Source organism: Xyrauchen texanus, chromosome 5 (assembly GCF_025860055.1).
Source record: "Xyrauchen texanus isolate HMW12.3.18 chromosome 5, RBS_HiC_50CHRs, whole genome shotgun sequence".
Lineage (NCBI taxonomy): Eukaryota > Metazoa > Chordata > Actinopteri > Cypriniformes > Catostomidae > Xyrauchen > Xyrauchen texanus.
This window is the reverse complement of record NC_068280.1, coordinates 22965346-22981331: the sequence shown is the minus strand read 5'-3', so window position 1 is coordinate 22981331 and position 15986 is coordinate 22965346. Positions and strand designations below refer to the sequence as shown.

Genomic DNA, 15986 nt, shown 5'->3' with positions numbered 1-15986 from the left:
CTGCATATACCGGGATGAGCCCTTTGTGTGAACGCATGACAGAGCAGAAATGCCAGAAACTTTGTTCCTGGGATCCGACCTAGATCAATTGTGGAACGAGTCTGTGTGAACAACCGATACTGTGAAGTGTGAGTGTCACTGTGATGACGTATATATTATGTGAAGGAAAAGGTTTGTATGCAGACTACAATTGTACGGTTTCACAGTAAACTGTGGTTTTTAATACAGACAAATATCATACTTTAGACATTAACAGAATTGTGTGAATATTGTCAGGATTTTTCTGATTTATTTTTAAAAGCAAAGTAATCCAAGCATTTACATTGTAAATCTCAGTTCAATTTAGAGACATTTAGCTACATTTACAGCATCATAAACTTTGAATGAAACAGAGATGTATTTATTTTATCATATCGAGTATGTAGCAAAAGAATGTTGGAAACTGAACCTATCCCGCTTGATTTCTGCCACTTGAATGGTCATAGTCCACAGTGTGGGAATACTTTGAGTATTTTAAATGTTGATAATTGTTACCCAGTTTTTAAAGTGTAACAAAAAAAGTGTTGTGCAGGGAATACTCCAAACCCGAAGAACCATCTTCGTGCACATCTTACGGAATTTGACAAGATGACTGTAAGTGTAAATACAGTAGATTTACAGGCTAATACTGTAAGTAAAATATAGATAACCTTACAAAAGAAGCACAACCAGATACAGTACATTTTCACAATGATTTGAATAGGTTTACAGGTAGCTGAGTATGAAATGGTTACCGGTTTCACGGTAAACCATGATATAATTCACTGACGGTTAGTATTACCGTGTCACATTAAATTATCATTAAAACAGTGACCGATTATTGTGATTTGTAAAACTCGTGGTAAATGCTGTCCACACACCCAGCATGAGTCTGAAGCATGGGCACAGCATGTGTTATTGTTGTTTTTTTAACGTGAAAACATGGCGGAAGGCAATGACAGCGCTCGGGAGAATTTCCAACCTTCCGAGAAGACCAAATCAAAAGTGTGGTCATATTTTGGATTTTATAAGAATGTGGAGGGAAAATGAGTAGAAGATGGTAACCCTGTCTGCAGAGCTTGCCAGAGGAAATTCGCTGTGAAACGGGGCAACGTGTCATCTTCGTGACAACCATCTATTACTTTATAGTGCATGCAAGGTAAGTTAACTTTTAGCTCAGTGCATGAGTTGTGGAAAGTATGAGGAAAGGTATATAGTATACAATATTTAATTGGGTTGAAATAATTTCTTATCTCACTTGTAAAAAACGCAAGCTTCTGCAAAAAAAAAGTTCCTAGCAAGCGCATCGCTTTGAGCCAAGACAAACAAACAAGTCAGTAACAAATAACAAATACGTGCAACATTTAAGTTAAGTAAATACACCTTGATGCAGATTAAACATGTGACTATTATCAATTCCAATGTCAATCTTTAATATCTTTGAGAGGCCAATTACAGAAAACAATTAACATCAAACAATACAAAAATTATCTTATGAACTATTTTTTAAAGAAATAACTGGCTGAATAAAATAATTGGATACCATGCAAATTTCTTACAGTTACACCCCTAATTCAGAAAATAAAGCAAAAAAAGAAGATAACAACGACAAATTGGAGTGATACCAACACCAGGGAGCTACTCGCCATCCGAGCAGACTGCAAAATTAGTGGTACAGTTAGTGGTCAGTTTAGTGGTACCTTATGAGATGCATTTGTTTACAAGAGGAAGAAAAAGCTGAGCTTCTCAAGACGCTGTACATTAGACATCATATCATGATGTCACTTTTATTTTTACAGGATTTTTGCAGCATTTGTGTGAATGTAAGCATACATTTTGGGAAATCTCTTGCAGTGTGGAAAACAAAAAATTCTCCAGAATTTTTTCTGGTATCTATGTATAAAAAAAGGCTATACAAATGCATTCATTGAGCACCAGGGTCTGTGTCAGGCTCTGTATCTCTACAGATGTGTTATAGACAGGCCAGGTTTACAAGCACTTAAGAAACATTTTTGGTAGAAAGTGGTGTTCTGATACGTCATGTACATGAGAACGCTGATTTCTTTACGCTATTTAAGGGATTAAGAAAGTGGTTTAACACACCAAGGTTTCTCCTGGAGAAAGCTGCTTATGTGGGCAAGTAAACACATAAGCAGCGTTCTAAAAGGTTTTTGGGGATTCCACATGTGCGTGGAACAGACAGAATAACAAAGATCATAGGACGGAGCCCAACAACAAGTCAACAAAAAATTTCAGGGAGTACAGTGGGAAAAGCACATACACTATAACCTATACCCATTTATAAACACCACTGTAAAATATCAATGGTCCCTCACGTTCACCTATATGCACTCATATATTGAGGGAATCCCAGAGTTTTATATAAAGGCAAACCCCACTACAAGAGCAATAGAAAGTTAAATAAATAAATACAGCAATAACTCTGGCAATAAAGCATAGCAACAGAGAATAAAATAGTGAAGTCTTCCTCGGATTCCATGTTGTTATTTACACAAGTGTCACTGGGAAATAACGTTGCTGTGGAGAAAACTGCTTATTGACTGAGCCACATGTATACAGTACTAAAGAGTACGCCGCTTACACATTGCATGTAAACCGGAACGCTGCTTTCTCACAATACCCGCTTTCTGGTCTCCATATAAACGTACTCAGTGCCACGGCCTGAAGTACAGGCAAGCAAACTCCAACAGTCACTAAAGTATTTTTGCCATACAGTATGTACTTTCCCCTCAATAACTTTCTAGATGAGAACTCTTGTACACCCAAGAAAACTTTTCCCTCTTACATTCGCAAACATTAAAAGGGACCTCTTTAGAAGGGATGTGCCCGAAGCTGAATACCATATTCGGAAAGGCAGGAATAATGACTTCAAAACGTATAATAGATTCATCCCAATATTAAATAAAATATTTATATGACTGATTATCAAAAAAGCACAAGAATAAAGTGATATTTTAAATGAACATATTCAAAATCACAATTAATTTATGAATCTTTGTGTAAACCTTATGAAAGTGTAAACCTTATGAATGAAAATGCGCACGTTGTGATTTCAGATTGGATGGGCACGGTCTTAACTCAGTTTGCGTTCTCTGTTAATTGTGTGCGTCTGGAGCTTGTTAAGTGTAACCCTAACTAGATACAACATCATATAGACTTTTCACTTCTTGAAATGTGTATGTTCATGTATCACACAAGATTCTCATGTATTTATTTATAGCTTAAACCTGAGGGCGATGTTAAATTCCTGACCTGACGTGATTTAACATCAGAGCTAGTCTTTCCGTCTCTAAAAGTTGACTACAATGTATATCCAAATCAGCTATTAATGTAATTAACTGGTTAAGTCTTTATTCCCAAAAAAAGTTAAAATACTCTATAAAGGTTTAAATGCTCCATAGAGTATTCATCTATTAGTAATACTCCTCTTTATGTAAAACAAAGAACTGAAACATGGGCCGTCTTTTTTCTTCTTCTTCTTCTTCTTCTTTAAACAGTGCAAAATGTAATAAAACATGTTAAGTGTTCTTGAACTCTGGAAAGGTGCTATATAAATTTTACATTATTATTATTATTAATATTATTTAACTAAATAAAGGTGTCCTATCGTAAAAATTCCTGATAGACTTACGGGACTTTCACTGGTTTGTAGGCTCTATTGATTTTAATTTATTTTAATGTTTGAATTTGTATATAGTATTCACTGCAACATTTGTGCTTGACATTTCACATTTTGCTTGACAACACTTGCCTGCAGAATAATGTTGTTATACATGCACAGACAAATCGAAATTCTGTTTTATGAAGATATTAATATCTGAAATACCAGGAGAAACCAACGTATTCCATAGTTAATGTAGCCTACAAATTCAGCTTCATCTGTTAAGAAAAAATTATATATTTTTAAATAATAATAGTATAATAATAATAATTATTATTATTAGGCTAGTATTATGAAAAGGCATATACAAGGCATATTTCATTCATAGAAACTATAAAGGCATGCAGCTACAAGTTTGTTTACTCATGTTAGCTGCTGAGTCTTTGCGTTTCTCATTGCTTTGTGCAAAATACGTGTTTGCCCAATCACAGTTTGCAGCACCTCCCACAGTCCCTTTTCTCCCAAAAAGTACCAACCCCAGAGTAGGAGCTAAAAATGTCCCTCTAAGTGGAACTACTGTTCCTCATGTGTGAAAACAACAAAAAGTATTGTTCAGAGTAAAAGTACCTTAAACAGTCTTTAGTTCCTAGAGTGGGAAATGGCCTTAACTCAGGCCTGATTTCTCCACCTAAATAACAGCTGTACATAAACTATGTCCCCTTCCTAATCCTCTCTCTCTCTCTCTCTCTCTCTCTCTCTCTCTCTCTCTCTCTCTCTCTCTCTCTGAGTTTGGGGCGTGTGAGTTTTTCACGGGTGAGAGGAGCGATTTAAATGGTTTTCCTTCTTTTCTTTTTTTTTTATGTTTTTCTGAAATGTATTTTTTTTTTTCCTTTATTGTTTGCAAAGTGCTTTTTCTTTTTCTTTTTGGTTTCTTAAAGATAGCTTTAGGTGAGTGTTTTTTTTCTTGGTTTGATCGCGTGGCGGGTGTTTGAGATGGAGGCTCGCCCGAGAGGGTGTGACTCCTCTCTCTCACTCCGTCATGGCGTTAGATGTGTACCTGAGGCCGGCGTGTCAGTGGAGGAAGTGCTCGTGGCGATAGGCGAACAGGTGGGGTACGACAACATTATTTCAGCTTCACGGATGAATAAGGCCGTCGTGGTCTTTCTGAAGGAATGGAACTTAACTAGTCGGCTGGTTGAGAGCAGCATTTGGGTGAGTGTCGTCTATACTGTTATTTCCCCGCTGGTGTCTCAATCGAGCCGTGTAACAATCTCGAATTGTCCCCCTTTTATACCAAATCAAGACATAGAAAAAGAATTGTTGAGATTTGGGAAAATAGCTAGTGGAATCAAAACGGTTCCGCTAGGATGTAAAAACAAGTCACTGAAACATGTCATGTCTTTTAGACGCCAAGTGTTTATGTTTTTAGATTCAACGGCTCTTGACATTTCCTTTCGAGTTCTGTGTGAAGGCAAGTCCTACATGCTTTATGCCAGTGCCGGGAGTTTAAAATGTTTTGAATGCGGCGAAATAGGGCACAAAAAAAATGCGTGCCCTAAAAAAACGAACAGTGAAAACGAGTTGGACAATAAAGTAGCAGGACCGAGTGGGTTAAATGGAGTCGCTGGGCTGAGTGGGTCAAAACAGACTGATGATGAGAAAGAGGACAGTGTAGGAAGGAATTTAGATGAAACGGAAAAGAAAGGAGATGAATCAGAAAGGAATGAAACACAGAATAACCAGGATGTAAGTTATGAAGAAACAGTTGAAAAACATTGTGTTGAGAGAGTTGAGGTGATTGTTTCTCAATGTGAAGATGAAACTGGACACAGGAAAGATCATGAAGGTGCTGGAGAGGTTGGTAATAGAGATGATGAAATAGAGGAGATGGGTGATGAAGACAGTCTTTCAGAAATATCTGACTTCTCAGAGTGGTGATGATCAGTTATATACAGTGAATGAAATCAATGATTTCTTGGATGAAACTTTTGGAAAGACTTTTGATGTCAAGAGTTTTTTTCCTGATGTTGAAAGATTCGTGAGATCGGTAGTTAAAATACAGAAGAGTGTGGGATTTGAAGAACTGAGCCGAAGGAAAAGATTTAGACTGAAGAAAATTGTAACAAAATTACGGAAAGGGAAAGAATGGGTTAAAAAGAAATACACATAATGGTTAAGTCACAAAGGGTGTTGTTTTCTTTTTTTTCTCTTCTGATTGTTTGTCTTTCTCTTTTTTCTCTTTTTATGGAGAGCATAAAAATAGGGACAATTAATATCAATGGAGGAAGGGATTATAGAAAAAGAGCCGCTTTGTATGAATTGATTCAAAACAAACATATGGATATAATTTTTTTGCAAGAAACCCATAGTGATCTAGGTAATGAAGTAGAGTGGAAGATGTGGTGGGAGGGTGAGAAGTCATGGCTCGAATCTCAGTGGAGGTGTTGCAATTCTGTTTTCAAAGAAGCTTAATATGACTAATGTGTCTTCTTATGAAATAGATAAGGGCAGAATTCTGATTGTACAAGTGGAGCTAATGGGGTTTCCATTTCTTTTTATGAATGTTTACTCACCAAATAATGGAGCAGAAAGGGTAGAATTTTTTATCAAATTATCCAGTGAATTAAAAAAAAAAAAATTTGATAATGAATGTATGGTTCTTGGGGGTGACTGGAATTGTACCTTAGATTTTACATTAGACCGAAATGGTGAAGAACCGTATCCTCAGTCTGCTATTTCTTCAAGCAGTATTATAAGGAAATATGAATTGTCCGATGTATGGAGGGAGAAACATTCAACAGTGAAACAATATACATGGGTTAAAGCCTCTCATGATCATATTAGTGCTGCGAGGTTGGATAGGTTTTATGTAAGTAAAAATAATTCTAATAGAGTTTTAAAAGCTAATATTTTTCCAAATGGTTTTACTGATCATCATTTGTGCATGATTGAAATGAGTTTAAAAAAGTCACAACGTTGTAGTTATTATTGGCATTTTAATTTGAATCTGTTAGTACATGACGCTTTATTTTGTGAAAAATTTGGGTTATTTTGGTCTAAATGGCAAAAACAAAAAAATGATTATGAAGATTTAGTGCAATGGTGGGAGATTGGAAAAGCACAAATAAGAATTTTCTGTCAGAACTATACAGCCCACTCAAATAGCCATGTAAAGAACACTACTAAAATACTTGAAAAAGAGATAACTGAAATCGAAAAAGGAATTATTGAAGAAAATTCAGAAGAAGTGGAACAATTAAGAGAAAAAAAGATTGTTTTGGCTTCTTTGTTCAATGAAAGAGCAAAAGGTGCTTTAATAAGAGCCCGTTTTTCTTCATTACGAGATATGGATGCTCCGAGCTCCTTTTTTTTTCAACTTGGAGAGGAAAGAAGGAGAAAGAAAACTTATGTTACATTTGAAGTTACCAGATGGGACTTTAACAACAAATCCAAAAGAAATGAGAAATCATGCAAAGAACTTCTATACTGATTTATTCAAAGCAAGAGACTGTGACAATAACTGCATGGAAGACCTACTAAGAGACCTGCCAAAGATTACTGATGATCAGAGACGATGGCTTGATGCCGATATCCAACTGGATGAAATATCAGAGGCGGTAAAGAAACTGTCCAATGGTCGGTCCCCTGGCATTGATGGACTTCCTTCTGAATTCTATAAGCAATTCTGGACCATTTTAAAAGATGATATACTTGATGTTTTTAGACTTTCTCATAGGAAAAACGAACTGCCAACTAGTTGTAGAAGAGCAGTTCTGTCTTTATTACCAAAAAAAGGTGACCTAGGACTGTTAAAAAACTGGAGACCAGTAGCCTTACTGTGTACTGATTATAAAATTCTAGCTAAGTGTCTTGCAAATAGATTAAAACATTTTTTAGAGTATGTTATCAATGATTTCCAAACGTATTGTGTGCCAAAAAGAACAGCAACTGCTGGTAATGAGGATATGGGTTTTCTGTCAATTGATCAAGAGAAAGCTTTTGATAAAGTGGATCATTTTTATTTATTTGAGACTCTTAAAGCTTTTGGTTTTGGTGAGAATTTTATCTCTTGGATTAAACTGTTATACACTGGAGCTTCTGCATTGTTAAAGGTTGGAGGTGGGCTGAGTTATCCAGTTTTAGTTCATAGGGGTATAAGACAAGGATGTCCTTTGTCAGGGCAGTTGTACTCATTAGCAATTGAGCCTTTACTATATAAACTTAGGGAGAAATTACAAGGTTTTTTAGTAAAAGGTTGTGAAAACAGACCAATCACTCTTTCGGCCTATGCTGATGACATCACTGTTTTTATAAGAAGTGATAATGATGTAATGATTTTAAAAAATGTTTTAAATATTTACGAAAAGGCTTCGTCAGCTAAAGTAAATTGGGAAAAGAGTGAAGGATATTTATTAGGAGACTGACAGGGAAGGGCCCCCCCAGTGCTTCCAGGGGGAGTTAAATGGGGAAGAGGGGGTTTAAAGATGTTGGGAGTGTTTTTAGGAACAGATCAGTATAGGCAGAAAAACTGGGAAGGTAGTGGAGAAGATGTGTGCCCGATTGTCTCGATGGTCGTGGGTGCTGCCCCAGCTGTCGTACAGGGGTAGGGTTTTGGTCACAAATAATCTGGCTGCATCTGCATTAAGGGACAAAATTAACGTTCTGGATCCCCCGGAAAGTGTCGTTGATGAGCTCCAAAGAAAGCTAATTGACTTTTTCTGGGATGGGCAGCATTGGAAAAAATCTGCTGTACTTTTCCTACCTGTTCAAGAGGGAGGACAAGGCCTGATGGACATTAAGAATAGAGTAAAGACATTCCGACTTCAGGCAGCACAAAGATTGCTGTATGTGGAGCCGTGCTGGGCTGATACAGCGCGTGCTGTGTTGAGGATCATGAACATTTTCAAGTATGATGTGCAATTGTTTTTGATCAAATTAGCCAACATGGACTTGAGGAATGTTTCTCCTTTCTACAAGGCAGTTCTGAGAGCATGGACTTCAACTTTTAAGGTTAAGAGAGTTCTCTCAAACATTGGACTTTGGACAGATAATGAACCTCTTTTTAATAACCCGCTGATACCAGCACAGGCACTGGAGCCCAAGAGCATTCAGAACGTGATGGTAAGAGCAGGGTGTACAAGAATTGCTGACCTAAAGACTGGTGAAAACTGGAAGAGTCCAGAGGAGATGTGCAGTAAGACAGGTATCAAGTCCATAAGGATAATAACGAGAATAATGGAGGGAATTGTTTCTGCATTGCCTTCTGTCTTCAGACAAAGCTCAGAGAGAAAAGAGGTTCCTGAACAGAATGGAGAGAGTCTTTTTCCCCAAGTGGAAGTTTCAGCAGCGGTGGATGAAGGGCCAGAGGAAGGTTCTCTTCTACATTTCAGGACTCCTGTGCTGGAAGGTTTTGAGACAGTCTCAAAAAAGGCACTGTACAATATTTGCGTGAAGGTGTCCCATTATAACGTGCTTAAAGATTGTAAAGAGACAAAGTGGTCAGATGTGTTGGGGCCAGGCTCTTCCCCTAGGTACTGCTGGAGGTCCCTGTACAAGCCTCCCATAGAGATACGCACTGCGGATCTCCAGTGGAGGCTTGTTCACTGGGCGGTAGCTACAAACAGGCACGTGGCACACATTGACCCCACTGTAGGGAAGGAATGTCCTTTTGTGGCACTGAAGAGTCAGTAGATCATTTGTTTTTAAGTTGTTTAAGATTAAGAGGATTGTTTCAGATATTAGATGGGTGGGTTAGAGATTTTGGGGTAGGATTTAACAATGAATTTTTTATCTTTGGACCAAAGTATGTTGCATCAGATAGGAAAACAATCTCGCTAATTAATTTTGTGGTTGGAGGAGCAAAGATGGCAATATGGTTAACAAGGAAAAGGAAACTGAAAGGAGAGGGGGAAGTAGGTCCTGAGGTGGTCTTAAAGGCTCTTATAGCAACCAGAATCAAGGCAGAGTTTGCATATTTTAAACTAATGAATAATATGGACAGATTTGTTGAAATTTGGGCTTTGAATGATGTTTTGTGTACAGTGGATTATGAAAACGAGCTGGTGTTAAATCTATGAGCTTTTGTGGCATAAAAGGGGAAAAGGGGGAAATGAAGATCTTTTTAATGAAGATTGTAATTTTTCAATACTTTGCTATGTTTATGAGATTGCATGAGTTTTTGAGTGGATATGTATATTTATTAATGTACAACTGAGAAAATAGATGTTTATGAAAAATGTCTATATAGTGTATAAATAAAGGTATCTCTCTCTCTCTCTCTCTCTCTCTCTCTCTCTCTCTCTCTCTCTCTCTCTCTCTCTCTCTCTCTCTCCCCCTTTTCACTTTGTTCCACAAGGCTACAGAGAAACCTATTTTGAGCTGACTTTTCCCCTCCCAGTCACTATTCCCATCATCACTCTTTGGTTAAATGCATCCATCAGAGCCAGTGTTGACTTTGGACAATGTAAGCTCTGAGCTAGCTATTGCTAGACTAACAAAAAGCATGTTTTTGGCAGTTTGACTGAGGTCTGCCGACAGAGAATCCATACATCATTAAATGTGACAAAGATAAAGGTGGGGTAAAGGGTTGGGGGAAGTCACTAAGTTTAAAAGATATACAAACACACTATATATTAGGTGCCTTTAATTACTATGTACTTAAGCATTTGATACAATGTACTTATAATGTACATACGTGTTGTTACATTGTAATTACATTTAAAGTGCCTGCATTTAAATACATATGTAGTTGCACTGTAAACCATACCTCTAACCCTACCCCAAACCTGACCTTAAACACTAACCCTAATCTAAACCCTAACCCTAAACCTACCAGTACCTCAACATCTGAAACAGAAAATGTGAATCTTGTGAGAATTTTGAAGAACAACACATAGTTACACAGTAAGTATATTGTATTGTATGTATTTTAATCTTAGTGCATAGTAGTTAAAGACACCTACTATAAAGCGGGACCAGACACACATATGAAAAACAGGTCAAACCTCAGTAAAAATGAACCATAAATGTATTTACAATTTAAGAAAGTAAAGGGACAAAATTCATGACAGTTATAAATTGGTCCCCTAATTTTATCATTGCAATAGAAAAACAAAGTATAGGGGCCTCACCAAGATTATATTACACCAATTTATAAGCCAATTTGACATTTACATTTACAAAATCTGTTTTCAAAGTAATCTACAGAGTTGCTGATTATTATTGTTAATTGCCTTTTTATCCCTTCTAAAAAAGCTAAAACCAGCCAAAGGTGGTTTGCTGGTCTTAGGTTATCTCCCTTCCTAGCCAAAATGGTGTGCAGCTGGGTTAGATGGTTGGCCAGCTTTTCATAGTCCTAGTCTTACAAGCTGAAAAGTGCAGAAAAACCACAGATCAGCCTGACCAATGGGGTTACACTTGGTTTAGCTTGCCGGCCAGCTAAGATCAGTAAGCCACCTGGTTTACACTGCTTTTATGTATTCCTACAGGGATCTGAGTTTTAATCTCTGTCATCTCCAAAATTACGGACAGAGGGTAGAATGAAACAAGCATGCAAAATTACGCCTTTGTTTTGTGTATATTACATGCACAATAAGTGATATACACCTATGTGAAATTTTCATAGTTATTCAAAACAAGATAGCAGCTGTGTGACATTAACACAACCCTGTGCTGTTTTGCTTGAGGATTAAGGTACCCATGCTCCTATACACCACATCATATATTTCTCATTCTCACTTTGACACATGCTTGCAAATGCCTGTTAGTCAACCTGCGGCCACTCGGGCCATAGATATCTGTTTCCTCCTCCACAAGCCAAACACACTTCCGGATAGATAATTAGACTGCACAAGCAAACATACATGCGTGATCAGCAGGGGGATGATGCCTGGCTGGTGTTCATAGCTCAGATTACCTTTAGCTAGAAAATAAAACTTGTGGTTGGTGTGAAAGATAAACAAGCTCCACCACCCGCCCATCAAGCTCACCCTCTGCATTTAGCCTCTGGTTGAATTTGGACTGTGTTACCAGGTTGTTGAACAACAGCATTTAGACCCTACCATTTGGGTCTTCAATTTGCCATATTAAAAAAATCTGCAATTATCTGGAGTAAAAATTGTGCTGCTTTTCAAGCAGGGTTTCAAGGTGACAGGTTTCCTTTGTGATTCAGTGGAATGTCAAGTTTAAGGGCTGTCAACAACAAGCTTAGATGAAGAGTTTGTGTCACAGTTCTGACAAAGTGCAGGGTATTATATTGCATTCTGGTCCCAAACACAAAATGGATTTTGATAGGGAATGGACTCAGAAAGCAAGAAAAAATATAAATCAGGGCTTGGATTAAGCATAGTGTAGGAGTGTGGTCTAAAACCATGAAAGGTTTAATTTAACACTTTGTTGTAGTGTTTGATCTCAAACTGAGATCACCAAATAATACATTTATTAAAATTCTATTGTAGACTGTAGTGAATTAAAAACATTGTGTCCACAATATTTAAAGAGTAAAAACTACTTAGAGGCTTAAATAAATGTATAAAGAGTAACATAATAAACAGTCATAAGAGTTGACTTAAATACAAGATAGACCAGGTATGAATGAAGTTTATAACAGTGATGTATTTCAAGATATTTGGCAAAAAGGCACGTTAAGATTTAAAGACTGTTACATAATATAAAACAAAAATCAGTGGCTTCCTGTTATTGGCTTGTTTTTGATTTTTGAGGACCAAAATAGATTTCGTACTTGTAAGTTACTTGTACGGCAAACATTTGCACTTGGTTACAGCCAACCATAAAGCAGAGGATGTTAACAGCTGAGCGGCCACAGAATTTTGCTTAAGCCACAATAGCTGCTGGCTATGGCACATGCTATCCACTTCTACACAGCTATCAATTCTGAACTGTCATAGAACTGACCTGCTTTCTCAAGCCCCACAGCTCAGATTTAGTAAGGCTCATATCCACCATTAGTCCCTGGAACCCATAACAGAAATGCATCTGGTCTATGCTAAACTGTTCCATCATAAGAACCAAACCCTCTCTTATTTCAAGTTCTTGGCTGACCCAAATTACATAAATAAATGAAGTGGGTCTACTGATGTTGATGGTCTTTCAACAAACGTTTAAAGCACTGTCAAACAAGGCATCATGCTCACTCCAGGCTTTAGAGCACATAAAATGGAGCACTTTGTGTACTGAGAGACAACACCTTGGTTTTCCAGATTCCAGAAGAAGATGAGGAGAGGCTAAATACATCCAGGAATTATACTGTATGTTTACCCTGAGATTCTGAGAAATATTGTTGCTGCCTCTTTTTAAAAGACAAGCAGAGACACCCAAACATAGGCTCAGATCTTTGGGCTTTGAGGAACCAATGTGTTCCTAGTATTGTTGACAAAGAAGTGGCGTTTAAGCGACTATCTGTTTTCAAGAAGTATAAATGAGCTATTGAGAAAAACTTAAAACCTTTGTAAATAAATAAACAGGGGGTGTCTTACCTGCTAAAGTGTAATCCATGTCAAAGCCAAAGCATTTGATCTTCTCCATGGCCAAACTTCTGTTCACAAACACTCTGGGGAAGAAGGTGAAACAGTAAGAGGTCTGTTTGCTTATGATGCTCTAAAAATCAAAGCTGTGATTTTTAGAATTTCACACGAATTCAAAACAAGTCTTTCAAAATAAATGATTTAGGGCCTAAAGACACTATTAAAAAATTATTGGAGTAAAATAATTACAATCAATCTGTCAAGCTCTACAGGCCTACTGTATATCAAGTCTTTAATCTTTCTATTTCATAATACAATATACATTATTGTTACATCAATTTGAAAAAAAAGATATTTCACTTTCAGATCTACCTACAACATTCAACAGATACCTATCAAAAACAACTATGGCATTCCAGGGAATAAATAAAGTCAGGCCCTGCATCATGTATTGTGCACAATGACAGCTCTATGCTGTACACCATAAACCATGCTCTCTAATGCCAATATAGAAACAAAGGAAATTCTGAATAACTCTGAGCATTCACTCCCTATAATCTGATACAGACACACATAAATCAGAAGCATTCTCATCGATATCAATTCATATTTGTGTATGTAGTGCCATTGTTTTAATATTCTTAAAAGAGCTTCAAAGTCCATTTTGCGACCAGAAAACTATTTCAACCACATCAAACAACAAATTCTAAACTTTCACACATCAGCTGAATATATTGTAATTAATAGGTTATTACTACATAATAACTGAGACAATAGAAAAAGAGCCATTTTCATCAGGGAATTTAGACTTGTGTTGAGTACTTAGATTTTTAAACCTATAAAAATATAAAACATTAATCAAATCTAGGTACAGTTTACAAAAAAGAGAGACATCACTACCAAAAATCTGGAAATACTTCTTTGATCAATCCTACCTTGTGGCGGCATAACATTGGACTATGTCCCATGATTCACTTTTCCAGGTAGGACACACACACTGCATTCTGAGAGTTGATGTCACTGCTATAGCTGGACTGTCATGCCCATTTCCCCGTTCACCCTGTTACCCCCACAGCTCAAACAATAGCCCCCTCTCTCTGCTTTCTTGTTATTGAATTTCTGACTTGTTGCAAAAATGATTGTGCCAGTTCTATAGCATTCTCTGTTGTTGTGCCCGTTGTTGAGTTGGGGGTTGTTTGCTTCCCTTCAAAGACATCTAGAACCATCAAAAACAGCTGGAAGGACCAGGCTGGTCCGGCGACTCAGACAAACAGAATGTGCATCACTAGTTAGAGACAGCTGATAAACAGATTACTCCTGTATCTCAATTGGAGCCTCATTGCTGCCCTATTCTGTAATGGGCTACTTATTCTGTACTCTACTCAACAATGGGGGGCGCAGGCTTTTTGCCAATAATATACTTCATGGACATAATCTTCTTTCCATTTGTATATTTTGCAGCTTAAGGAGATTAATAGGCTGGATTAATTACACAAAAATTTCCACTGAGTTTACAAAGGGTGGGACATCACACCCTCGAGAAAACACCACTGCCTTTGGATCTCAAATAGACTGTAGGGACAGTGGAATCCATGCAATGACACTAACATTTACCTTTCCTTATCTCTCCTCACTTATCTAGATAATTGGAACAGGCAGTGAGCTTTTATCTTAATCAGGGAATGGAAAGTCAAAGTGCATGTAAAGTGGGAAGAGTAAACTATACCCTCTTACACAAATGACCTTTGATTGAATTAACTAAAGTCACATATGTTAGAATGACAGCCACAGGTGACAGAATGTGCTAAAGAAGAACTGAACGGCACTCCTTTTATCTAATGAGGATAGTACTGATTGTACTGCACAAACTACATTTTTGTGTGGTTAAACATTGCACAAGCTCCTCTTTGTTCCTGATACTCAAGTGTTCTGCCATGCTAATTTCCAACATGTAGTTTGAACCATAGCTGCAGGGTTTGGCCTATAATTAGGTAACGTCATTCTCTTTTTGTTGTTGTTGCCTAAAATCCTAATTTACAAAAGGAGTCACCATCTAAACAGGGTTTTGTTTTGTTTTATTGACAGTGTAGCTGACATTCTTAAGGTGGCATATAAAATGCAAAATAATGGAATATGTGCTTATTGGATGCTCAGGGAAAACGGTTAAAAACTCTGAAACCCAATAAGCTCTCCTAAAATGACTGGATGGAAAACAATGTGAAAATCTAACTAAATAAAGAATTTAAGTAAATTTAGTACCTACAATTAGTACCTAAATTTCCTATAGACTTAGAGTAAAGAACGTCTGGTCTACCACACTGGAAAAACAGTGATGTTGTCTATGTACTATAAAGGGACACTGAAAAACCTTCAGGCCTAGTGTCCCAATGTTAAACACAACCAGTCTATCATCTGGTATACCTATGGTAGGCCTCTCTCCTGTATTTCTTCATGGCCAGTCCATCCATGTTTGCTGGGAGGTCCGCATGGTCCTGAAGTCGATCACTCCATGATGTCGTCATCATTATACTCGTCAGTTGTACAACTGAGTCTGTACAAAAAAGAAATATATTTAGTTTATCTATTAAATTATTTAAGAAAAAGAAGAAACAAATGGCACCAAATCAGATCATATTAAGAAGGAATGTGCTTTGTATTCTTTAGATTCTCAGATTAGATTATTTTATCTTTAGATTCTATCAGGTACCAAACTAGCCAATACACAACATCTTCCCTGTCATGTGCAAACTTCAAATTTAATTGCATCAGGCCAAATCAAGAAAGAAATGAATAACAACTGACTGATGTCATTATCTAAGTAATTTCATTAGAAACATGAAACCTTTAAAGGCTAAGTGAGTGTC

General features: G+C 37.1%; 1 protein-coding gene across 2 annotated transcripts in view; it reads right to left on the bottom strand.

Moving 5' to 3' along the window:
- Positions 1 to 15986, bottom strand: part of nt5c2b (5'-nucleotidase, cytosolic IIb) — a 124392-nt gene that overhangs the window by 106705 nt on the left and 1701 nt on the right. For both annotated transcript variants that reach the window (XR_007970500.1, XM_052126040.1), the window contains exons 2-3: positions 15544 to 15673; positions 13135 to 13208 (exon numbers count right to left, since the gene is read on the bottom strand). Coding sequence is in view for 1 of the 2 variants with exons in the window: in XM_052126040.1 (XP_051982000.1) it covers positions 13135 to 13208; positions 15544 to 15647 (178 nt within the window). In the remaining variant the exon portion in view is untranslated. The remainder of the gene's footprint in view (positions 1 to 13134; positions 13209 to 15543; positions 15674 to 15986) is intronic.